This window comes from Odontesthes bonariensis, chromosome 8 (assembly GCF_027942865.1).
Source record: "Odontesthes bonariensis isolate fOdoBon6 chromosome 8, fOdoBon6.hap1, whole genome shotgun sequence".
Taxonomy (NCBI): domain Eukaryota; kingdom Metazoa; phylum Chordata; class Actinopteri; order Atheriniformes; family Atherinopsidae; genus Odontesthes; species Odontesthes bonariensis.
The window spans coordinates 11695031-11720864 of record NC_134513.1 but is presented as its reverse complement, the minus strand read 5'-3'; the positions used below and the strand labels follow the sequence as shown (position 1 = coordinate 11720864).

Genomic DNA, 25834 nt, shown 5'->3' with positions numbered 1-25834 from the left:
GACCCATTATGTGCCAGTCAATGAAATCCAATCCCCATCAAACCCCTTCAAACCGAGAGATGAAAATGTTTTCCTCCTCTGGGACAAAGAGGGAAGATATTTTCACCCAAATCCCCTGGGGAACCATAATGCAATTCTGAGTTGAGCTGTGACTGTGGACTGATGTTCCAGGGGTCACAGATGTTTCTGGAGACACAACTCTGAATGCTGAAAGCCACTCATAGGATGTGTTTCATTTCACAGCATTTATCTCCTCTTTTCTTAAATTGTGTCGACCTAATAATACTCTTGTTTGCCAAGTAGATATATCCATTCATCTACCGACTTCATTTATTAAAAATGTGGCAGTGGTTAAAAACCATGACCATTGGGGTCCATTATTAACCTGTCAAAAGCCTCACTGATATGTATTAAAAGGAGGGTTCAAAAGCTATGGTAAATATATTCCCCAGTCTATGACCACAACTCTCAAGCAAACAGTCAAACAAAAACATCAGCGCTGTGACTGACTTGTTTAAATTACGATAATAAAAAACTGTAAACCAGCAGACCATGTCTTGATTTTCTTTCCCTAGATCAAAAAACGGCCTGGCCCAAGTCTACTCCCAGCTCCCGTAAAACTTAGTCATTTCACACGCCGTGGCTTTTCATTGGGATTACGGTTGGCCCAGAGAGTGCTTGGCCAGACCCAGAGCAATGCCCAGGAAAAACACTTGACGTGATTGAATTAGCAGAGACCAGCCAGAACATCTCCACAACTTCCAGCGCCTGGACAAAGATTTATCTGCTTCACCGTCTAGTCTAGGACATTGAGCACTGCATGTGACATGTAACAAGGATTTGATTATGAAGTGAAAGGTCAGATAAGATCGCCTCAACCCACTGTAAGGGACAAATGCGGGAAAAAAAGTGGGTCAAGAAGCGAGTCCATTTTTTCGGACCAGAGCAGATTGATAAGTTGAACTCTCTTGCACTTCAATCTGTCTCTTGCCTTAACCTTTAGCTCATAACTCTCCTCAAATCCCAGAGGGAAGAGACAGGGAGCACACAACTCTTGACCCCAAGCGGGGACGTTGTTTGATGAACGACCATGGAAGGTCAGGCTTCTGATTGGTATTCAGCCTCCTCCATCCGAGAGCGCTCAACCAAAACACCAGTGTCTGTCCCCTGGAGTGTAAATTACCACGGTGACTTTGATAGATACAGCGCGCCGGTGGATTCTGAACTTTCTCAGAGGGGAAGGAGAGCGAGCCTGGGCTGGAACGGGCAGAGCATCACCCCCCAGTAATCTGTCACTGACTGGCTTTTTGACAACAGAGTCGTGGGGACAAATTTGATGGATGCATAACCCCTGGGCGTGTTACAGGGTCATTCACTGAGGTGTGATGTAACTGAAGACGCACACAGACCTTTCTTCTACCACCATCCCTGCTACTCCTCCTGCACACAAACACTTTCAGTGGGGTCACCGGTGGTGCAGAAAGGGAAAGTGAGGGAATATTTGACCTTTAAAGGGTGTCTAGAGATGCTAACCAGACAGCTTCCTCCGACTGAGCCGTGGACGAATAAGGGAGGCAACCTGTTCCTTGTCAGTTCATTCATCTAATGCAAAGAGAAATCTGCCACATACCTTGTGTATTAGTGGTTTCAACCCATGATTTAATTCTTGAGGATTTACAGCATTTTAAAATTTTTTTTGTTAGAGCAAAACCTCATTATGCCCATATTCAGTCTTTCAAGTCACTGAAAAACTACTTGTGCATGGACAATGGTTATTTTACGAAACGCATATGAATGACTAGAACACTTGTACTCTGAAATCTACCACAGTAGTTTTCTCTTTTCCTAACCTCTGTTTGTGGAATAAATCGTTGCCATGATGCACAGATCTGTCTTTGTCAGTGCTTCTCAAGCCTTCAAGGCATTTACCTACTCAGTCCAAGTTAGTCTCACTCAGATTTACTCTTGTGGATGATCTTAAATTGAATATTTAACAAGAAAGTGAAAGCATTTTTTCAAATCAAAGCTGATATTCTCAAGATTGTCCGTCTTTTTTTCTGTTTTCCAGCACATTAAACTGAACGTATTTTGGCTTTGGACAGAATAAGACCTCTGAAGAAACCTAGATGGATGCTTTACATCTGTTTATTTTTAGACTAGTCATATGAGCTAGATAATTGATCAGCAATAAAAAAAAAAAACAGAACTCAGAATACTGATTTAATATGAATGGGTACACACTGTGGTAAAAATCTCAAGCATAAAGTTAGTTAGTTAGTTAGAGCTTTATTTGTCCCCGTGGGGCAATTGTACTTGCATTACACTCGCTGGCACCAGACATGAGACACGATCAGGCATATCAAAAAACACACAAACATTGAACATAGAACACAAAACAGCTACTAGTACACACTACATTGGGTGGCTGGATAAACTACTGACCTCATTTAGTGCCTTTATCGCTTGGGGAATAAAAGAGAACTTTGACCTGTTTTTGGACAGGAGGGGGAGACAAAAACGACGTCCAGAGGGCAGGAGTTTAAAAGAGGAGGACAGTGGATGCTTATATTGAGCGATGATGTTGTCAGCCTTTTTAACAAGCCTCTCCCTATAAATACTCTCCATACTTGGCAGAGTGACACCAAGTAGTTTGCTAGCCGTAGTGACTGTCCTCCTGACCACCTTTTTTTGTGCCTCAGTGGCATTGCCAAACCAACAAATAATACAAAATGTTAAAACACTTTCAATAAAAGCAGAATAAAACATATGAAGCATCCGGTTGTCTACATTAAAAGCAAGCAGTTTCTTTAAAAAATACATTCTCTGCTTAAATGCATTTAAGCTGAGATAGACATCAGGGAAAAAGCACGAATCCTTGCGACAATCCGCAATTCAGCTCCTGTTTTGTTCACCTTTACTACTACAGAAGCATGCGATACCTTCCTGCCCACCAAGGCAGCACGAGTTTTCTCTGACCGGCCCTCCACAACCAGAAAATGTCAACAGCTTTTTGCAGCTGTCTGCAAAACAACTGCCAGTTTAAATTAGCTTTAGTCCCCAGAGTGCAGGGCATTGTTAGAACAGGCATGAGTGCTTCATCAACACAAAGAGCTTCAGGTGTACTTCATGGGCAGTAGGTGGTGGAAGGGAGATGCTCACAGTTCTAAACATGTTGAGCCTACCTCACCTTTTAAGGTGTAAGTGGGTCCTACTGTAAAAATCTCTCTGAGGGTTTTCATGAAAAGAAATTAAATGATTATTGTCAAAAGAAGCAAGCGCATGAAAGGATATAGATGTGAAGAATATAGGATGTATTACAATTCTCTAATAAACGTTTCTCAGGAGCACCAAAAGAGGGGACCAAGTTAGAATGATACACTTGTACAGATACATCTATTTGAGTATTATTTTTATAATTAGAGCTCATGTTTTAGTGCACTCCCAATCCTTCTCCATGTTTTCGTGCCTTTGACGAGAAGCGAAAAATAAGCTGTGATTTATTAGTCTACAGACAAAAGCACATGTAAGCAAAAGGGCAGGCGCAGCGACCCGTGCGCCCCCCCCCCCTACGTTTCCGCGCCGCGGTAACAAGCTAGGGTGACAAGTGGAGGAGCGGACAGTGATGCGCTCTGCGGGAGAAACCTACCTGTCATCGTAGCAGAAATCTGCGTCCAGCGTGTTCAGATACAGACCCACAGCCACGGCGGTGCTCACCAGCTCCGTGATCATCTCTCAACGCCAAAGTAGGAGAGGATAGAAATAGACTGTAATCGGGTCCCCTGCTGTCTCTCTCAAGCCTATTTTGTGCTCTCGATTCAGCCGCTCGGTAGCACAGCCCTCCAGTCAACGCAGGGCATTCCCCGTGTCATGCAAAGTGTGACAAAGTTTGCCATATCCCCTCTAACCCACTGCGGTCAGGGCTGATGAAGGGGAGGCGAAGCTATCGCCGGGTCGAGCTCGGAGCTGTGCGCATTTCTGAGCTGCGATGTCCTCAGTGTGCGCATCTCTCTCGCTTTGGCACTGAGGAGCCTGGAGAGAGAAAACGCATGTGGCTTTCAGATAGACTGAGCATGCGCATTGGGCTGTGCTCTGAAAAAGAGGGTATAGTGTAGGAAATACAGAGCTGTGGTTTTATGCGCTGCTGATGGGATGGAATAGGCTGTGAATCCATTTTAACTGGAAAACTGGGATAAAACAATAGTTGCCATGGCAACAATTTGTTTTAGCCATCGGCTGGTTCATTAATATAGAATGATGTGAGCTTTAAAGACGATGACTTGGAGTGTAGCCTATCTGTAATGATTGTGGTTTTGGGGTAAGTTTGTTGCTTTTTGTTGTCAGTCCAGGTCTCTGTTGCATTTATTTGGATATTTCATTGGGCATCTCCTTCATATTTATTTTGATTGTTCAGCCCTTTTTCTTCGCACTGTGCTCATTTCATGCATTTTTTTTCTCTTTACGCGGTAATTTTTTGTCTTTTCATTTGCGTTTCTGTGCTAATATTGTGTCACTCTTTGTTTTTCTTATTTTTATTTTTTGTCTTTGCTTTCAGCTCTTTGTTTTCACTTTGTGTCTTTTTGTGGTCATGCTGCGTTTTAAAAGTAATTTGGTATCTCCTAGGAATTTTGCATCTCCTTGTGATTATTTTCACTTCTTTTTTTTCCGTTTTTTTCCGTTTAGTATCCTTTTTTGTGTCTCTGTAGTCTCTTTATGTCAGTCTTTGGTAATTTTGCATGTCTTTAGTCAGTTTGCATCTCGTATGATTAGTTTGTTTATTTATTTTTTTGTTTATTTTCAGTCTGTATAGGATTTTGTTTCTCTTTGTGTTATTTTTTTATCTTTACATATTAAATTTGTCTCTCTTCGTCGTCATTTTATTAATCTATATGTCTTTTCTCTTTAAAAATTGCAAAATTTCTAGTCTTTTAATTGACTTTCTGACTCTAGGTTAGAGGCCCAGGGGCTCGTGGGTTTAGGGGACACTGACACATTTGGCCCTACGGTCATCCATCCGTTTATTTCATGTGACATCATGGATGTTGTAACAGTTACAGGTATGACATCCAAAGAGAGTTTGTTTGTACTTATGTGTAGGGGTGGCTGTAACTCAGGAGGGATGGGGCTTGTTTGCCAGTCAGAAGGCCGTTGATTTGATCCCTGGTTTCTCTGGACAAAATGTTGAAGTGTCCTTGGGAAAGATACTGAACCTGCCTCTGATGCATCTATCAGTGTTTGAATGTGTGTGATGGACAGAAAAAAGCAATGGATAGCCTGTAACACTGTATAGACTAAGACGTGCTGTATGTATGTGTGTGTGTATGTGTGTGTCTGAATGAGATGAATGTGGACTTTGGTGTAAAAGCGTTCTGAGTGGTAGACTAGAAGAGTGATATTCTTTTACAGTCCATTTACCTTTGACATACCTTGTATATATTGTGTAACACAACTATGATTTTCCTCATTTCTCCATATGCTTCTTCTTCTGTGATATTTAAACAATATCCAAAACAGCTACATGCTCATCACTTAATGGATAATTCATTTTCAACATTATGAGGTAGGTATCCAGCAGACCCTGCTGATTTTTGCTCGATAATCAATTTAGATTAAATCCTGAGAAACATGATGTGAGGATGCATCCTGCTGAAGGTCTCACATTATCATATTCTTACCCCAAATTGAAAATATTGATTAATTTCCCTTCAACAACCCCCACTGCCTCTGTGAAGAGGCTAAACTGAAGGAGTAGCGAGTGTGATCAATGAACTCTTGCACCTCACCCTATGGCGAGCATGCATATGGGCACCAGTTTGGAAATGCGCAGCCCGGTCCCGCTGACTACCAGCTGGGCCAACGCCTGTCCCACAGTTGGGGCTCTAGCAGGATAAATGCAGTGCAGAACAGCAGAGAAAGAAAAACAGATGGCTGGAGAAGGATGTATAGAGCATAAGGGCATTGGTTCACAATGGCAGAGACATTGACAAAGCATTGCAGGCTGAGGATCGAGAGTCATTTGTAACATTGACCCTGATTCAGAACAGAACATGACCTCAACCTCTAAGAACCTGTTGGATAATTCAGCAGGGAAGGCTTCTGTCTTTTTGTACCTGAGACTTATTTTAAGGTCCCTCTTCTTCTACAACATTCATCATTGTCTAAGGGTAACATATGTCTCTGTGTGCGTTGTTCATTCCTCTCAACACTTTAGCTTTTAAGTCTGTTTAATAACCTAAGATTATGGCCTCTTATCATCAATTGGAGGAGAATGGTGGCTTACGACTGTCACAACATGTAGTCAGATGAATCCATACTCTAAAACAATTACAGAGACAAATACTGTCCCCTTAGTCTGTCTCTTGAGGACATGGGTGATGTGTCTGGCTGCAGCCTGCTGAAGTGATTAAGACATTAGTGAGAGAAATCCGGAAAAATATTCCAATGGAGAGTATAAACAGGCTCAGAGCCAAACAAACACATACCAGGAAAAAAGCGTTTACTCTATTTGACTGATTTTCTGCTACATACTCACTACAGAGCCATGTAATGAACTTGTAACTTGCTCTTTACTTGAAGACAGGCAACAGTCTCCAATTAAAACAGTCATGAGTCATGCAGTTTTAATCATTAAGGGGTTAAGTAAGATGGGCTGCAAGGAATCTTTGAGCTGCAATGTTTGTAATTATGATTTCGAAATTTCCAAAAGTCTAATATTTGTCACTTTTGATTAATGTATTTTTCTTTTTTCATTTCCTCGTTGGTTTTTGTTGTTTCGGGAAGTGGCAATCACTTATAAAGCCTGTAATTTAAAGCACATGGGTTCGCTAAGTTAAAACACATTTTGTTTTGCTCATGGGCGAAGCTGCTTACATATTTGATTTGTGTCCCAGCTGGTTTTTTTCTTTTTTTTCTAAACAATATCCTCAATATGCACATATATGCTTTAAATATTAGCAGCCACTTTGCTCCGGATAAAGATTGGAAACACTGTCTTCCATGCAAAAAAAATAGCCTATCAGCACCTCTAACAGTCATGGACAAATTACCAAAGTAGGCTGCCAGGTGCAGGCCCAGAGTCATGAGGGCCTTGACCTTATCCCTTAAATATAATTTATATATGCCAGAAAGAGATAGGAAACAATCTAATTGAGATGCAGAGGAGACATAAAATTGAAAAAAAAAAAAGATAAATGACCACAAACAGCAGCAAAGAGGATCAAAATGATCACAGATCTATTCAAATTAAATGTTAGCAATGGCAGAAAGATGCAAACATAACCAATAACACATTCAAATAGACTTGAAGGAAAGCAGCAGCAGTATAATTTAGACAAATACCACAAAATAACCAAAATCAGACACAAAATAACCACAGATTAATGTAAATGTGACATACAATGACCAAAAAAGCAACAATAAAGAGATATAAAATGACTTGGCATTGACACTAAAAGAACAATGTGACAAAAATGACCATCAAAATCCGTGACATAAATTGATTTGCATAATACACAAAAGTCAGAGTCGGAGACACTCAGACAAACACATTGAATATATTTATGGTTTGTGCTTTTCAGTCGGGGTGTTTTCAAAGTCACAAAAAAGCATGCCATCTCTTGGTATGGTCAGCAAACCAAGTTTCACAACCTGCAGTATGAACTGAACTATTTGATGTCTGACAGCATGCACAAAACCAGCAGGGCAATCCTCAGCAACAACTGGCTTTCACTGATGCTCTTCATAACAGGCGTTCTCACCACTACAAGCCAAACAAAGTGAGTGACGGTCATTTCCACATGCTGTTGACTCCGGAACCACCGCCTCTTCACCCCGGCAGATAAACATCACACAGGAAACACACAATCACAGCTGGAAGGGGCAGGCTGGGCTGTGCCTTCACAGAAATGGATGCTATTAATATTAACACTGAAGCGGAGCAATCTAAAATCAGTCTCCATCCTCATTTATGGAACATCCGCATAGGGGACGCCACCTAGTTCTGTTCGGAAAGATCAGAAATCTAACTTTGTCTCCATTAAGCAGGAGTATGATGATTGTTTGGGTTTTGGAGCTTGAGTGCTTGTTATTATACGTTTACTGTTAAAACACACTAATGATGATGAATAGTGGTTGAAAGGGCTGACTATTGTTTCAGAAAACAAGATAAAACTGTGAAGATCGAATACAAAAACAAGGGAAAGATATATCAAAATACGTCCTGTCTAATATGAATCAAACTATGAAAGAAACTTCCAACTCAAGTTTCTATAAAGTAGGGCAAATATAAGAGACAAGATCCTAAACCTGACTGGGAATATTGATATGGAGCCTTTTCTGTTACCCTAACACTACTGAGAAAGCCTCATATCAATTTTTAATCTGAGTTGCGCTCCACTTCAAATCCGACCATCCAGAGGTCACATTCACCCACAACTTCAGGACAAAGTTTATAAATCTTGAATTTCAACGATTTATTCTGCCCACGTCTATAAACCATGCAAACGTTTCAGCCTGGTGGCCTTCATCAGTGCACTTCAGTTTCCTTCTGTCACATCCATTAAACAGTTTGTGCCAACATGTTGTGGCTGCCATAACAAAAAAATGTGTTTTACAGACGAATTTTGCATTCATATTTTCCAAACAAGTTGTCAAACATGTCAGTTAAACTCACAAAAAACAAAGCAGCTTGGACTTGACATGAATTTGTTTTCCAAATTCATGAGTTCGAAGTAGTGTTTTCCGTTGGCAGATGTATCTGATTGATCAAATATGATGGTTAAAAGGACATTCTGGACTGATGGAAAGATGAATCAGAGGGACAAGAATTGCTTCTGAAAATATGTGGTCTGCGTTTTATGTTGAAAACAGCAGATGTCAGTCCTCAAGTCAAGTGGTTCCCCTCTGTGCGACACCATTAAGGCTCAAAGTCAAACACAGCTTCATATGCCTGTTTACACTTCTATAGATACTGTGACAGGTGTAAAATGCATTTTGAATAAGTCTTCAGAGACAATGTGATATTAGGGTTTTTAATCTTGAACATGCTGGTTGAATCCCAATCCATCCGACAGAGGACCGATGTTGGACTGTTGGTGGAAGGGCAGGAAAAAGGCAGACTGGGCACCCTCCTCTCAGACGGCTGTCTGTCCTCACGTCCCTCCAAAAGTGCCACTCGGTGTTGGGACCGCTGAAACTGGCCAACATGATGAATACAGAAGAAATTGGGTCGAGAGCAGAGAACATTAAAAGGCAGATCTCTTTGGCTTCCTGACATTTTACAAATGATCACTTAAAGTGGCCCATGTCCTTCTCCTTTTCCTCATTTCTAAGTTGTGTTTACGTCTGATAAAGCCTGACACTTCCCTTCTAAAGTGTATCCTGTGTAACTGTGGAGACGTATGCACAAAATTAGATGAAGCTTCATCTCTACATATTCAGGCCTCCTAATATTCAGTAAGTTTATGGGACCCTAAGATGATTTTAGTATGGAAGAGGGGCCATCGTGAGAAACTTTGATCAAAGATAAAAGCCAAAGTGTTGACGCACTCCCCTCACTTCCTCTCCACTTCCTCCCATTCCTACCTTGCTGTGAAAAGTCACTGAAGGTGGGAATGCCTTCTTCAAGCTGGCTATTTGTGTCTCTGAAGCATTGGCCACATCCTGAAGGCCCTTTTCCTGTCTTCTGTGAAGTGCAAAGTCAGGAAATTGAAGTTTACCTACCCAGCTGCTTCACACTTCCACACATGAATGCACTGGCCTTTTGTCATGCAATTCTTTTTCTTTTTTTCCTGTCTTCTATCTGTACTAAAAAAAAAAAAAGAGACTGGGCCAGGATGAGCGTTTATATATACTTACATGCATGCAAACATGCGTGCAAGCATCAAGAATGAGGCAGGTCCAGAGGACATGACTCACTTGGCCACAACAAAACCCGGCAGTGTTTAAATCCCAAACAAGGCTCATTCACATCTTTGATTTGCTTGCATTCATGTCAGTCCAGTTTGGCCAATAAGGTCGGCTGTCAAGAATGAAACATGGTGCTGGATCCAAACAGGTCCCAGACACAGCCGAGAGCCCCACCATTTGTCTACACCAAGATAAAAATAAAAGCTTTGGGACACAGTTTGGCCACAGCAACGTTGACAGGACTATGAATGGGCTGCAGATGTGCCGACTGCTGCAGCTACAGCGACAAAGAGACGCACTGGAAGATCTGATGAGAAGAAATGCTTTGTGCCAGAGAACAGCATGTTCCGGTCATTCAGGTTCAGACTAATTTAGTTCACGATCGCAATAATTTAAAAAAAAAGAAATATTTCAATGACTTATGTTATTCTTAGCTAAATAGGTCAACTACTCAACAACCACCACCGCTTCCAAAAAAGTTGGAATGCTCTATAAAAAGTCAATAAAAGCAGATGCAGCTACTTGCAAATAGTTGACTTCCTAACCTTGACAGAAAATAGAACAGAGACAAAAAATCAAATGTTGAAACAGGGATATTTTGTTGCTTTTCTTTTCAGAATATTTGCTTGTGATATATTTTACGGCAGCTACATGTTAAAAAAAGTGTTTTTTTTTCATTAAACAACACTGTGTTTGGGGACTGAGGGGACTACTTGCTTTAGTTTTAAATGTCAAATGATGCAGTTCTATCTTGATATTCAGCTGCCCAACATGTTCTCCTTAAGCCTGATTTTTTTTTTTTGTCATTTTCTCACAATAATATATCAAATGTTTTCAGTGGGTGACTGCAAACAGGCCTGCTTAGACTCTTACCTCAGAGCAGGGCTATTGTAACACTCAGAATGTGGTTTGGCGTGGTCTGACTGACATGAAAAAGTCGTCGTCTGGATGGCAGCATATGTTGCGCCATAATCTGCATGTAATAGTTACACAAACAGTGTGCACCAGTGAACCCCCGTATAATCACGGCTGCTGCCTTTCAAACTTTAGTATTGAACTTTACAACTCGTGCGTTGCTTTTTTACGTCAGCAGTTCATTCTTTATGATTGGAAGCTGGTTTTCTTTTCAGTTATTCATCTCTCCTCCTTCACCTTGCTCTTGCTCTTATTTACCCCACGATCACACACCGATGAGCATTCTGGGGACAATGTGGGGTTCAGTGTTTTGTCTGAGCCACAGGCACAACATTTTCTTGGCCAACATTGTGTCAAAAGCTGAATTATGAGGGTCTATTTTCTGAACCAGATGTAGCTGCTCTTGCTGCACATATATATAAAGGCGCAAGGAAGCACACATCTCAGCTATCTCCTTGTAATAAAAAAGCACAGCGTGAACATCTGGTCTTAAAATGTTACACACGGAGATGAGCATTAAGCCTTTAACAGTGTATCTGTATGGTAAAAGAAAAACATGTTTGGATACTTCGAATCATGTATTTCTATTTGTCAAAAATACTGTGGAAGTAGTATTAGTTGAGGCCAAAATACAAAACTTCCTTCCTTACAACCTGAACTTGCTTTGTCTCGACGAGTCTTTTTCCAAACATTGGAAACAATGCAAGCTAAAAACCAAAAAAATAACTTAAACAAAACAGAGGTAAAGATTGGAAAAGGGCACCTCTTGGCTTGCCCCCACTTTCTTTAGTGTAGTAGACTTGAAATGGGCTTTCCAGACATGCTGAGGTGATCCAAGCCTCCTTAAATCCCACAATGCCCCTGGTTTCCCCGAAGGCTCCTTAAAAACAAGTGTTTTCTTAAAAATCACTCAAACATAAAGTCAGAAGGCTGCAATAAGATATAATTCAATCAGGCCAGGCAGTTTTTCCAGCTGTATTGAGTTGATCTCAAGGACTGAGAACTGGAAATGCTTCAGACCTTTTTTTCCCGGTAGAAAGAGTATTTACAAAAAAAAAAAAAAAGAGAGAGCGAGAGTTTACTAAAAAAAGAGACAAATGTGAACAAATTCTACAATCAGATAAAATCATTTATACGATTAAAACAAGCAGGTAAGAAGGCAGCATAATACAGTCTCGTTTAAATGAATGGTTTCACGTGTATTAAAGCATAAAACGGGCACAGCATCAGTGTGTTATCGTCATAAGCTCTTTAGCTTGTCATTCTCTTTGTAAGACTCTTGAGTCCGACGACTGCGTAACATCTCGGTGAGAGCAGGGGGTCAAACAGTTGCACCAGTGCAGAGAATGACACATCCTCCTGCAGAAAACAGAGAGACACAATGAGAAAATAAAGAGGTAGACAACAAAAACAAACCATGGGCATAAAAATGTTGATGTTCTCTCTAAAAAAAAGATTTCGTTGGAGAGGAAATATCTGTAGACATGTTGTCCAGGGCAGCCTCCTGCTCTGAGGCAAAACAACTTTGTCATCCTCTGTAATCGTTTGGTAGCACACCAACAACAAAGCAACATACAGAATTCTCCACCTGACCTGCATGTGTTCACGTGATTGAGGCTGAACATGCTTCAGCATATTCATCATCACATGGATCGCATGAACACACACCCGACGCAAACTTTTTCCCCCCTTGGGGGAGAGAGCTCTGAAAGCTGGCCAGTGTTGCTGATGTTACGTAGTTTGATTACAGGACCCTCATAAGGAAGTCCATCTGACATACAATCACATGTAATTGTAACTTCAAAGCTTTCCGTTTGCACTCATCTCATTACAATGACTCGAAGCAAAGATTAGCCTGTTGTCTTTGGCTGCAGAAGCACATGTCGGTAAATTGCAGGCTGGATTCAATTAAGCCGACACCTATATTAGAGTCAGTGATTCTGATTTCAGCTGACATGTCTGTGTGTTCGCTTTAATCATCCGGGATGAAAAACTCCAATCCCAATCAACGGCCTGTGAGACTCAATCAAAACGATGATTCCAGCTCAAGCACAGCGTAGATGGTACATCTGGGCCAAACCGTTTTGTTAGCTGGCGTCAGCTGATTCAGTCTTCTCGTGTTTAATTCTGGGATTGTGTTTCAGAGGATTTACTTTACGTTTCCATTTAAATCATGATCACTAAAGTTCAGGAAAGAAGCTTAAAAAAAACTCCATCTCCATCTACACGACTGCACGGAATTCAGGAGTTTGGGCACCCAAGTCCAACCCCATTTTTCCCTGAAAGGAAAGGTGTAGTGGTGACAGTTTCTTTTCACCATCTTCGATGCTTTTATAGTTTATCTATCTACCGTGTGTCTACACCTGCACAGCACAGCAGCTCACCACCACTCCACAGTCAGCCAAACTTCCCTGAAGGTCTTTTGCAATAAAGGTTTTGAATTGCCACTCCAACGAGCTGTTCTCTCAGGATGTTTTATTGACCTTCACCTTTCTGTTAAATGCCATTCCCTAATTATACTCTAATATAAGCTGAAAAAGTCATTCCTATCTATTTATAGACTTCTCTTGTTTTATTAATGTCAAATATTTTTGCTCGGCAGCAGTTAAGAAGATTTTCCGAGGAGTCAAAGCATTAAAAAAAGAACTGCCAATTACAGAGAAAAAGTCAAGGAACTAATTAAAAAGCTGATTAAGTTATGACACCGGCAACAAAAACTACTGTGGGCTGAAACTTCAGGTTACATTCTACTCACTTAACTATTCAGAGTTTCAGATATTTAGATCATGGATGCCTAAACTTTCATATAAACACAGTGATTTTACCTCCTCCTTCAGGTAGCAGAGGCGATCGAGCAGGATCAAACCTTCAATACAGGGAGCAAGGGTCACCTTCAGCTGCACAGAGGGTGACATGAGGAAAACAAGTTCATATTCATTTTGAATCATTTTTATCCACAATCAAAGTGCAAACTGCTATTGGAAGTCCTCCCTTTTGGACCACTTGCTGTTCTGGGACTTCATAAAAAGGAACCCGCCGTGACTTGTGTCCGCCCAGTAGCTTGTGGGAACTCCCCGAAAAGCCATTTTACTGCTTTATGTCAGAAAAGAAATGTTGTATGCTGGCTGACAGCACAATTAACAGCCCCAGAAGAAACCATTGGCTGTCTTTTTTCTTCTTCACTCTCCGTACGATCATTATCACGTTATTTCCCCACAGACGACAATAATCTCACTTAATGGCCAGTAATTTATTAGCATTTTGCTGGAAGTACAACTTAAAAGGCTTGCTGGGCAGGATGTTATGTCAACTATAAGATGAGGATGAAAACAAAGTTGCGGTGCAGGCTTGGGCGATGGGACTCACCATGTTAAAGGCACGCATCTCGTCCATTCGCACTCTGTACGTGTCATAGTAGTCCTGGATGTCGCAGTCAGAGAGCTGGAAAGGGAGAGCGTGGTGTTGTGTGTGTGTGAGTCAAAAGATGAGAACATTGGATACGCATCCAGGAGAATCAAACTGAAAGTTAACATGAAACGATGGAGGAAAATATGAAAACGGTCCATGTGCTTTTAAGAGTTAAGAGAAACATAACACAGACAGCAGTACGTCATCCCATTTCTGTGATTAGCCAGGGCTCATCATGACTGCGCCTGGCAACACCATGAGCCATGACCGCATCTGGAGAGTTTGCTGCAGTTACATTTGGAGTTTATAAATACAAATCTGATGATCTGCTGGTGAACATGCAAAAGGAGGTATGACACATGATCAAACCTGGGCTTCTCCCAGAGTTTTCAACAGTTTCTGGAAGGTGTTGCGAGAGAAATGCAATATTTTTGCTCCTGACCTTTGATTCATCCAGTTCCAGTCGGCGCAGAGCTCGGCGAACGTAGTCCACAAAGGATTTTGCCTTGGAATAAACATTTCCAACTCGCTTCTCACTGCGAATCAAGCACGTATCATTTCTCAGTTTCTGCACAGTGAAATAAACAGCCTGTCACTCAACCCCTCTCATGATGCGTCTCTCTTTTGCTTTTTTTTTTTTTTTTTTTTTAAATCAATAAATACATTTCCAAAGGACTCAAAAGTAATGAATGGGCTCTTTTAGATGGAAACTGATGGAAGCTCACTGCTAATGCTAGTCATTAAACAGAAGGTCAGAGGTCAAGCGGCTCTTAGTGTCCTTTAAGAATCTTTAATCGTGTCAGCAGTGCAAACATTTCATTTAACATTTAAGGGCCGATCTGAGCTCTGCTGCATTTCCTACTATTATTCTGTTCAGTCAGGCAGGTGAAATCCTTCACTGAGGAGCTGCAGAAATTGAACTCTATTGCTCAGAAATGAGCCGTTACTCATGTTTGGAAAGCAATGCTGGTCAGATGCTTCCATACCCTACCTTCGTTTGTAACACATGAGCTGAAAACAATTTTCAGATTTTCGATTTGATTGGTTTTTGAAAAATATCAAACCGAAAACAAACAGATCCACATGGGAACAACAAGGGAGATGTTCAGGACCGTTACAAAATCTAATGCAATCATCTGTGCACAAATAAACATAGAAAGACGCCGTCTGAGCATGAGCACCAAGCTTGGAACACACAATCCAGGCAATCTGAAGCTTTTTCTGTGTTCTTTATGAGATTTAATTCCTACATTTGTGCCCACATTTTTCAGACAACAGCTCATATGAAGAATTAAGAACTGACAACCCTAAATGGTCCATTCTGAAGTAGCTTAAAGCTGCTTGACTGAGTGCGCGGGGATTTTATATCCCTAGTTTGGAATACCAACAGCGCCACTAACAGCCTGATATATTTAGTTGTTATCCACACTTAGCGGCTCTTAGAGCGGCTGCTGTGCAATTTGGAACATTTATATTCCCCTCGGGTAGGCCTGCCACATTTCTGACATTTCACTTGACGTTTAACTGTTATACCAGTAATCAACAAGCAATTACTAATTTAATTTCCTCTCTGTTCATGTTTATGCTACAAACTCCAAGCATAAGCCCACTTGTAACAATACAGCTGAAACTTTAAGGGAATAACAGCCATTTATTGGCATCAAATACAAGCGCACAAATGAAAGGGATTTATGTCGGCCCTCTGGGTTTGGTAAACAGACCGTTGCACATGGCAGCGCAAGACGGAACGGATCTATCCGTGAAACTCGAGAACGGCGGAAAACGATGTGTAAATACGACATTTCCGTAGGTTTTATTCAGGTGTAAAAAATTATTCTGATGATTATAAATGATCGCGATTATATGATTATGTAATAACTGGAAAAGGCAGGATCCAGAGGAGTAACACTAAGGCTGTCGCTTTTTCCTCTTGCCCCACCATCAGCCTAAACTTTTTAGTTTTTTTACATAACGCCTCTGCGTTCAATATTTATAGTCAATACAAGAATGCTAACACAAAGCTAAGAGCGCAAAGTTCGCCAACATCATATCTGATCTAATGTTGACATCTAAATCAAGGCAACACGATGCTAATCTCATGCCACCATATAGCTGTAGATTTGTAGCATCTAAATAATTGACTGTCCACACTCTTAAGTTAAAGTTTGTTCCACCCGGAAGCTAATTTGAGCTCTCAAAACTGATTTGATATTTCACCTAGTCTGCAACTGAGTACATGTGGCTTTTGTCTACAAGTCTACGTTCATTTAGAGCCGAAACAAACCATGAAACAAAAACTTTCCCTTTCTGGTTCAGAACAACGAAAACAAACCCTTTGGACTGCAATGAAATCTCTGCGCCGGTCCTGCTCTGCATCATTCTCACAAATACATTTGTTACCGCGACCAATGATGGAGCAAACACCCTGAAACTGCCATGCACTACCTTTTATAGGCGCTGTAGTGGTCTCTCAGGATAACATGGAGGACTGCTCTGTAGAACAGAGACTCCATCTGAATCTGTAGAAATGTGAAAAAAAAAACATGTTTACTTCACTGCGGCTTACGGTGTTTTTCCACTTTTTTCCCTCCATTCTGCATGTGCACAAAAGGGCTGATGAATATTTCTGACACTTTCCAAACTTAATGCAACACTAGCAAGCAATCAAGCTTGTTTTTGGATCCAGACCTCTGTTCCAGCAAGTAATCAATCTTTCTGTGATTGCATTAATATTTATAAACATTCCATATTAATGGCAGCGGGTATCGTGTATCAGCTTTGGCCTGCAGCCTCCGAACTCCACATTACAAATAAATACACTGTAGTCAATCACGGACTTAAAACAATAGCAGAATTAATGGGCAGATTGTTTGAATGCATGCAGGAGATCTACAGTGTAGATAACGCAGTCAGGGTGATTGTGTTTGCCTGTGTTTGTAGGCTGAAATAAGCTGATGGATTTGTTTGGATGAGTTTGACGACAGATTCGATAATGACATTTACATCCTTGTGCGTTAATGGCAACTAGTTTATGATATTGACGGTGATAAGCATGCGCGCCTCACTTACCCCCTGGCCAAGTGAAACTCTTTCCAGTGCCTGTTTGGTACAAAGAGAACAAACTGTGAGGACAAAGTGCTTGCTGGAAAAAGTCCCTTACAGATGCAAAGAAAAGAAAAAGTTTTGCTCGACATTTGCTCAGGTCATCACGCCTGACCACAACAACTGAGTGCCAACTTAGAAACAAATAAATTCACCAGCTTAACTACATAATAACAATAAGTATTTGCATCATCTGAGAGTGGTGACACTGTCTTGGCTCATTGACCAAACTTAACCGTCAGCTTGAGGCCTCTTCTGCAGAGATGTCCCTGACAATACACATTTTTTTGTCCTTGACATCAGACTCACCAAACATGCTGACATCCTGGCGTTTCTGCCACAGAACCAGGACCGCTCGCGGAGGTACTGACTCAGAGGGAAACCACACGCGCTGTGCAAACACTCTGGAAGGAACACACAGAGATAAACTCTGAGTCTACTGATGGAACAGTTAGGCTCCCTCTAATTGTTTCCATTAGTGCAGTTCCTGTGCAAAACGTGCCAAATAAGCATGCATCGGTTTGCGTGTGTGTGTCGCCTGAAGTGATCCCGAGAAACTGAGCCAAAACACACATGGACGCACGCACACACACACACACACACACACACACACACACGTACGTACATCCATGATGTTGCCATCATGAACAAGAATCTAACTTTGTTAGGAGAGCTCTTGCGCTGTTAGATTAGGGCAGGAGACTACGTGTGTGTTGTAGACGGTACATAAAAGGGCGTTATGTGTTTTTAATAAAATAGTTCCACTGAAAACTGAACGTAACATTTTCCATACGTCGACTGTCCAGTGTAGCCCTGTTTTTTTTTTGTTTTTTTTAAGAGAAATAAAAAAAGTAAAAATGAAAAAGTGTCCACTAAAAACATTGTGTTTCCAAGTCTCTGATGTCTCAAACTCCATTTGCGAGGTCATACCTTCAGTTTGACTTTGTCCTCCTTTTTCTACTTAATCTGTTTGTTCCATGAAAACATTTATCAGACTTGAAAGGTAAAAGAAAGTATATGTTGCATCAGGTCTGAATGTTGCTCTTTTTTTCCTCTGAGCTAAAATGTTTTGGCCTTTTACTGACGGGATCCACCTGTGTGGTCTTATTCCTTTATGCCCAGCGCTGCATCATAAAGTCTCGTATTGTCTCTGCAATTTATGCTCGTCAATTCTGAAGCACAGCTTCCCAACGAAAGCTGCACAGAGAATGGCATATTTCTAAGCTCAGGAGTTCTTAGCACCCACAAACACACATATTTCCAGCGGGAGGGTGCTGAGCATGACTGCTTCCCAGCCTGCCATCCTTTTCATGTCATTTCTAAAGAGGTCAGCTACTGAGGTCAAGGCACAGTGAATCCGCAGGGATACAGTCAAAGGAAGCGCTGATAACATGTGCAGCTGCGGTCGGGTTCTAGCAAACTATTGTGAGCACGCAAACACATTAGCAGTCAGGCCAGCTTCCCTTCTGCCCCGCACACGGCTTGCTGACACAGACACTCGGAGGCAATTACAGACGACAAGACCTCCCTCAGTGCGAAGGTTAGAAAACAGTGTGCACTTAGAGCTGCTCAAAGTAGCTGGACTCCAGTTTACACGTAAATGTACCGAACGTCCAAAGGACAAACATTTCTGATATCTTAGAAAGGGACCGGACTCTCGGAAACTCGCCCTGCTGAAAACCAGCTCAGACGTCTGTTTGTTCTCATCTTTGAGCAGCTGTTGTTGTTATGGATAAATAGCATGAGTGTGGCCTCCTGATCCCACATAGAGTAGGCTACTTAGACATGATGATGCACTTAAGGGACTGCGTAAATTCCAAATGAGTGGCTTTTATAAACGTATAACTGCCTTCAGTAATGAAGCTTTTCAGCTCTTTAATTCCTTCGAACGGTGAGGCAGGCCACCGCAGGAGCTGGCCGGCGGCCCAGACTGCACTGCAACGGGAGCGAACGTGTGTGTGAGAACCAAGGCCTTTGTTCGCTTTGAGAAACAAGCGTGGAAAGGAGTGTTTTGAATTGGCTGTCATGATATCATTTTTCCGCTCCTGGCCAATGCCGAGACGAGCCCTGATGACGTGAGTGTCGAGGGTCGCGCCGTTAACAAGGGCTGATGTGATACCGTATCATCTGCAGAGAGGGCTCCTTCTGAGACATACGCAGAGGCTGCTGTCATAGCACGAGGACACATGTAGAGGATTTCATACCTCATAAAGTGTGGAGCGAAGGAATATACGAAGCGGGGATGATATCAGTCCTTCAAAGTGTGTCGTTTCATCTGCATTACTGTCAGGCAGTAGCCAGGCCCACTTTGAAATAGCCACCATGAAACACTGAACGCACTGGCCGCTCAATCGCTCCCTTCTAATCGATTCTCTTTCTAGACAAAAACGTGGAAAAAAAAAAAAATCTAATTTTCAGCGGCTTTAAACAGCCATCCTAAATCCATAAAGTCCCCATAATGACTCCAGCAGTGCGTCTCTGAGCTCAACTCAATCTCCAGATTGGTAACTTGGCCGAGTCTCCGGACTCTCAGCGGAACATTTGACTTGTTTCCTATAAAATGTGCATTTAAGTGTTTATGTGGCTTTATGCGGGATGATTAGTGTTAACGGCGCAAAATAACAGCAACGGAGCGCTTTCAAAGTTTAGATAAAACAACGACATTTTTCAACAATGAAAACATTACATAACTTGTGAGAGATTCGTGCGTTTTCCTCGATCACTGCTGACATCTCATGCTTTATTAAATCTTTGTTTAATTCGACTGTAATCGATTTAAAAAAAAAAAATTCAGTCATCAAAAACATTCATAAAAGGTTCAAACATGTATAAAGAAAGGTGGGCTGAGTCAGAAGCACAGGTATGTGTTTATAGTATAGATATTGTGCTTTTGTTTGCTTTTTTACTCAACTGCAATGCAACAGAGGCCTTCTTACCTCAATACACTCTTATTTTAAATAAAGCAATATATCGGCTGTCTTTTTAGTTTGGTAAAATGCTGTTTTTTTTCATCTTTTCTTTTTTCCTACACGGTTTCCTACACGGCGGGGACTGATGCGCGCCAACTTTTGGGGACACCCTGTGATGGGGTTAACACCCTGTGATGGGGTTAACACCCTGTGATGGAGTTAACACCCTGTGATCGGGTTAGGGTTGTGTGTTGTTACCCTGTCTGGCGGGGTCAAACTCCTCAGACAGAAGGTGATAGCAGCAGCCCACACTGCAGACGGCGGTCAGCTCCGGTTTGGCCACAAACATCCTCAGCGTGCTCGGACCCAAGTCTCCGCACGTGTGCAGGCCGACCAGGATGGCGTCCTGGAATTTGGAGGAATCACGCAGAGGAAAGAATGTAAGGGCCGGGTGAAGATCGATGGTAGAATTTATTGATGATGACACGCTGCAGCTTTGGCACAGCGGTCCCACCCCACGCTCGCTTCAGTAATGCAAACCACAGCCGCTGTGACGGGCTTGCAATTTTAAGAGCTCCAGTGGGAACCTCGCTGTGCTACTCCACCACCTGACACACGTTAAATTCAATCTCAACATTTTCTTTTGGCTTTTTTTCTTTTTCTTTTGACCTCACCTCCAGCTCTGTGATGAGCTCTCGCAGCTCGGTTTCTGCGGTGACATAGGATGTGAGTGGTGAAAACACGGCACCCGCCCCGTCCCTTCTGCTCTGCGCTTTCCTCTCCAGGTTCTCCCTCTTCCTCCTCTCCCTCTCCTCAGCACTGAGATGACTTGGGGGAATTCTGGGGGATGTAGACGGTACCACATCTGCTGACAGGGCATGAAGGAAGAGCTTCTCTGTTTCTGGATTTAGATCTGGCTGCGTTTCCACTGCTGCGTTGACATCTGAAGAGTTGACTGACACGTTTTCCTCCTGTGGACTATTTCCCACTGCGTCGCCATGTAAAACATCCTCATCTCCCCTCAGTTCAGGTTTTATTTTTACTATCTCCTCCTGAGGTGAGTGCGCAGCTTCAGCGTGCATGCTTGCTGTTTTTGTGTGCTTCTGGTATGCCCGGGAGAACTTCTTTAGCTTCCTGTTCCTCTCCTGAGCACCATGGGTGTTAGTGCTGGAGGAGTCGATGCCGTAGACTCGAAGGCCGTACTGCAGAGACAGGAAGGAGCTCAGGTAGCCCTTCCCTGAGCCCACATCTATCACCTGGAAGTTAAGGGATATTTTTACACGTTTCGAACAAAAATAATTAAAAAATTCAAGTTTTAAATGCAGTTTTCAAAATGTTACACCACCTGTCTGACTCCACAATGTTCTGCCAAACAGGCCACCACCTCAGACATGGACTGGACTTCGTGGGATTTCTTGGAATTCATAAACTCTTCTGGCTCCATCTCTGCACCTGGGTAATGGGGAAAGATCCACGTTAAAGCTTCAAAATTCAGAGAAAAGTAATAAATAAATGTTGCATTCGCCCACATCACACATCATCTGAGCTAAGCGTTCCAGGATGGTTCTTGACCGACTCCTTTTCTCAGCGTGAAGCAGTGTGTGCATTCTCCCCTACCCATCTCCGCTGATTGAGCGGCAGACTCAAACTGGTTCCCTCTGAAGTCCAGCAGTAGCTCATCTCTGCTCATACAGACTCCAAGGCCAGGGAGAGAGTGGGCCTTGGCCGCCTGCAAAAGTTCATGGGTATCAACCAGCTGGTTTGAATCAATGCAAAACCCAAATGTGGTCCTGGACTGCTCTGAGAAAAACAAGACAGATAGAGTAATGGCAATAAAGCTGCTTATAATTATGTTATGCTTTACGAGTAAACATATTTTAGTTTTTTTCTTTTTCACTCAATTTTCTATGTCCCTATAAAGATTTTAAGTTGCACAAGTTGCACTTGTACTTTGAACACAAAATAATTAGCTGTCAATGGGGAAAAGTACATTTTTGTCCTGAAAATTTGCAGCTTCTGATCAGAAGTTAAATGGTCAGGAGTTCAGATGTCAATAGGGTAGTATCATTTTATTATATTTTATTTTAACGGGAACCGAACCGGCACTCCTTTTATGACAGCTAAAGTTTCTGAGCAGTGTGTCAGCTTTTGAGCTGTTTACCTGTTTCTTTGCGCTCTGGCTCCCTCTGCTGGTCACTGTCTGAGCTAACAGCTGACAGGACCTCCTCTGGTGAGACCGCCATGAACCGTTTCCAAACGTCGTGAGTGTAGAACTCTACAGTGTGAGCATTAGCGATGCTAAGGGTTGCAGATAGAAACCGCGTGACTTCATCTACCTGTTGCTGAATTTCTTTCAGGCTGTAGGAGGAGGATTTCATGATAAAAGCGCTTGAAAGGGGACCTCAGCCGCATGTGTACAGTCTACTACTAATGATGTATGCTTAGGCATTAGCAGTCGAAAATAGTGCTCGATTATTTTACGAACGTTTTAATTTTTTTATTTATTACTTTTATCCCTATTCATTTTATATTTCAATATTTTCTTTATTAAATAGCCTAACAATACAATGTCACATATCTGTAAGCTTTGTAAGCTTGTAAATTTTAATTTAAAAAAAAATATATATATGTTTTAAGTAATGTCAATGGCATAAACCGCATTAGTTTAAAAAGCTTTATTGAACCAACTCATAAACAATTAAAAACAACGACGAAGAAACAAACAAAAAAACAACAGTTTTTTTAAAAGCAGATCTTCCGTAATTGATTTCTCACGTCTGCCTTGTCTACGTCATCACGTAGCGTCTGTGGAGGAAAGGCATGCTGCCTGAAATTTCGGAATCCCTGTAAACATACCACTTTTCCTGATAAGACTTTGCCAAAATGGGGCCGAAAGACCAAAAAATGAAGAACAAAAATTTTACAGCGAAAGACGGCACTTTGAAGACAGCAAAAAACACGTCAGCTGTCGTTAAAAACAAGAGGAAGTGGGTCCCCGAACATAAAGTATTTGAAGGCAGCGTCAAGGAAGGTAGGCTTCTGTTTAAACGTACACTGTATTAGTTACTGTTATACATCTCTCAAATGACTAAACTCTTCATTTCAAATTTTCCTAACTTTGTCACACTTCCTAAATGAGCTTATAAGTGTCTGTGTAAATTTAAACTGAATTATAAGTCTCCTTCCTCAATTTACGTATCAGCTTTAGCATTTCTGATAAAAACCTTTATCTCCTCTCCTCAGGTCAAGGGTTTGCTTTCAAAAGAAAGCAGAAAGTCAAGCATGAGTACAACAAACTGCTGCGAAAGGAGAGGAAGAAGAACCCAGGGGCCAAAGTGCTGTATAAGGAGGAGTATCCAGAACACCTCAAGCATCTGTACATGGCAGAGGCAGAGAAACTGAGGAATGAAGCCAGGGCGAACAGAGTGAACAGGAGTAGGCTGAGAATGAAGGGGCAGGAAAAAGAAGGGGAGGAAAGCGACGCTGATGCAGATGTTACTGTTGGATCTGAGCTGACAGATTCTGTGTCTGGGAACCCTGAACCATCATCAGCATCAAAGGAGGAGAGGTGAGGAAGTGATGGGTTCATTTTAACTGTTTGTGCACACCCCTGCTTTTAAAGAATTTCAGATGCTCAGCAGTTTTGAGCCTCCTTTGCCATCATGGATGTTTGCTTTTAAACTATGAGCGAATGGAGACTTTGTAGGTGTATAGAAGAATTATAGAATGTTTAATTTGAATTGTTAAAGCTGCTGAACGGTTCTCAAATTCACCTCACTCGCAGAGAGGGACGTCACATCTCTGGATCTTCTTCTTCTGCTTTTTCTTTGCATGGTAGATTTGAACTTGCTTTTGTGGATGCAGTCATGAGCTGTGTTCAGCATAAATGATTCCCGGAGGTCTACATGAGCAGTTATTTCACTCAGATGTGCACTTGTTAAATTGTGACTATGTTTGGTCTTGCAGTCTTTCACAGACTGATGAACTCCTCATCTTCACTTCAGAAATAGTCAGCCTCTCTAAGATTTTTTTTTTATATATGCAGTAATGTAACTGACCTATTGATACTAAATCTATTTAATGTGTTTCTGTGTTTTTCTTTTTTTTAGCATTACAGAGGTTTTCTTTTTGTTTTGTTTTTTAAACATTAGTAACGCAGCATCCTAACTTCCCTAGTCAAAAGACACCCAAAATTTGGAAATTTACAAACAGCCTTTGAAATCCTCATTCCTCAGCTGTGTATTTCGAACCGTTACAAGAGCCGCCGTGTAATTTTTTTCCCTTTAATTTATTTTACAGCATTCCAATAAGCAACCGTATGAAGAAGAAAATGCAGAAGAAGACATCCTACCAGAAGACAAAGGAAGAATTTGAGAAAATCAAAGAAAAGCGGAGAAAGAAGAAAGAGGTGAGGCGTTTCTCTTCCCCGCTTACTATCAAACAAGCTCGCTGACTTTGTTCTTTTGTATTTATTATTTGGTTTGATTTTGATTCCAGGAATACATGAAGAACAATCAGCAGAAAGAAGAAGCCATTCAGAGGTACAAACAGAAAAAAATGGAGACATTTCAAATGCTGAGCAAAAAGACTAAGAAAGGACAGCCAAATCTGAACCTCCAGATGGAGTATTTACTGCAGAAGATCCAAGGAACTGACAAATGACAGATTTGCTGTTTGAATGTGCTGTTTAAGACACGAAGAAGCTGTTGTGTTTTCACACTTTTTTTTTAGCAATCTAAGACGTGAAGCTCGCAGTTGTTGACTGATCAGACATTTTTCATCTTCTGTATAAAGTCCTTTTGCATTTTCTTGTTCTCAGACAAGATGACGCTGCAATACATTTTTATCTTGAACCACAAGATGGCATTGTTAGATATGAAGAGTTGTGCAGTTTTAATGAATAAATGCATTATTTCTTATACAGTGCTCTCATTTTAAAATGAACAATGCATGGCATTCTCAGTAAATGGATACAAAATAAATGGAGCAACAGGCAAAGTTTTCTGGTAGTAAATCTACTTTTGATCATCATCTCGTTCATCTTGTTAGCTTTTAATTAAACCCCTTGTGATACGGTATTATTGTTCAAGTCGCTATGAGTCTCAAGTCTGCTGTTGTCATATGCATGGTGGAAGCATGTTGCACACAAGTTCACTCTGCTGCTCTATGATCTGTGGGTGGACCCAGGCTGAAAAGCCTCAGGCTGCTTCCTCATGACATCACATGGTTGCAGAATGACTTGAACATTCATCTGTGAGGCAAGACTTCCTAAACTCTGATCGTGGTCAATGCCGTGTTGGTACTGAGAGCGAGGAAGGCTTCATGGTCTTGTGCGTGTCATTTTTAAAAAGGTAAGACCTTTTAGTCTGCGTTTCTGGCTAATTCAAAGATAGTTTGTGGTTTACTTTATTTATACACGTGATAAATGTGAGAGGGTAGAAGAAGCGTGCGTTTTGTGAACATTCTGAAACGTCTATTTTATCCTTTGGAAGAGTATAACCATTTGAATAATGTTCTAGTGAAGGTCAAATATGAACCTATATATGTAAGAAATGTATCTGCAAGAGAAGTGTTTTTAGTCATTTTTCATAGTTTCT

General features: G+C 41.5%; 3 protein-coding genes across 4 annotated transcripts in view; 1 reads left to right on the top strand and 2 right to left on the bottom strand.

The window, feature by feature from the left end:
• tmtc2a (transmembrane O-mannosyltransferase targeting cadherins 2a) overlaps positions 1–4009 on the bottom strand; it is a 56268-nt gene extending 52259 nt beyond the window's left edge. The window contains exon 1 of the mRNA XM_075471721.1: positions 3647–4009. Within this exon, the coding sequence (XP_075327836.1) occupies positions 3647–3729 (83 nt within the window). The 5' untranslated portion in view covers positions 3730–4009. The remainder of the gene's footprint in view (positions 1–3646) is intronic.
• A 7917-nt stretch (positions 4010–11926) lies between these two features.
• mettl25 (methyltransferase like 25) lies at positions 11927–22671 on the bottom strand. 2 transcript variants are annotated; one of them, XM_075471719.1, is made up of 12 exons: positions 22399–22671; positions 21855–22037; positions 21583–21689; positions 20912–21493; positions 20496–20643; positions 17638–17732; positions 17296–17325; positions 16672–16745; positions 14669–14762; positions 14185–14259; positions 13644–13715; positions 11927–12177 (listed from the first exon to the last, which is right to left on the bottom strand). In XM_075471719.1, the coding sequence occupies exons 1-12, from the start codon at positions 22613–22615 to the stop codon at positions 12070–12072; spliced, it is 1785 nt and encodes a 594-aa protein (XP_075327834.1). In that variant the 5' UTR covers positions 22616–22671; the 3' UTR covers positions 11927–12069. The 2 variants fall into 2 exon arrangements, 1 of the variants encoding a protein (XP_075327834.1); XR_012770156.1 differs by lacking the exon at positions 11927–12177 and having other exon boundaries at positions 13691–13715; positions 14185–14337.
• Positions 22672–22894: 223 nt separating this feature from the next.
• Positions 22895–25156, top strand: ccdc59 (coiled-coil domain containing 59). The gene is made up of 4 exons (XM_075471720.1): positions 22895–23268; positions 23481–23805; positions 24537–24645; positions 24735–25156. Exons 1-4 carry the CDS (start codon positions 23121–23123, stop codon positions 24897–24899), a joined length of 747 nt encoding a protein of 248 aa, XP_075327835.1. The 5' UTR covers positions 22895–23120; the 3' UTR covers positions 24900–25156.
• Positions 25157–25834: the final 678 nt, after the last annotated feature.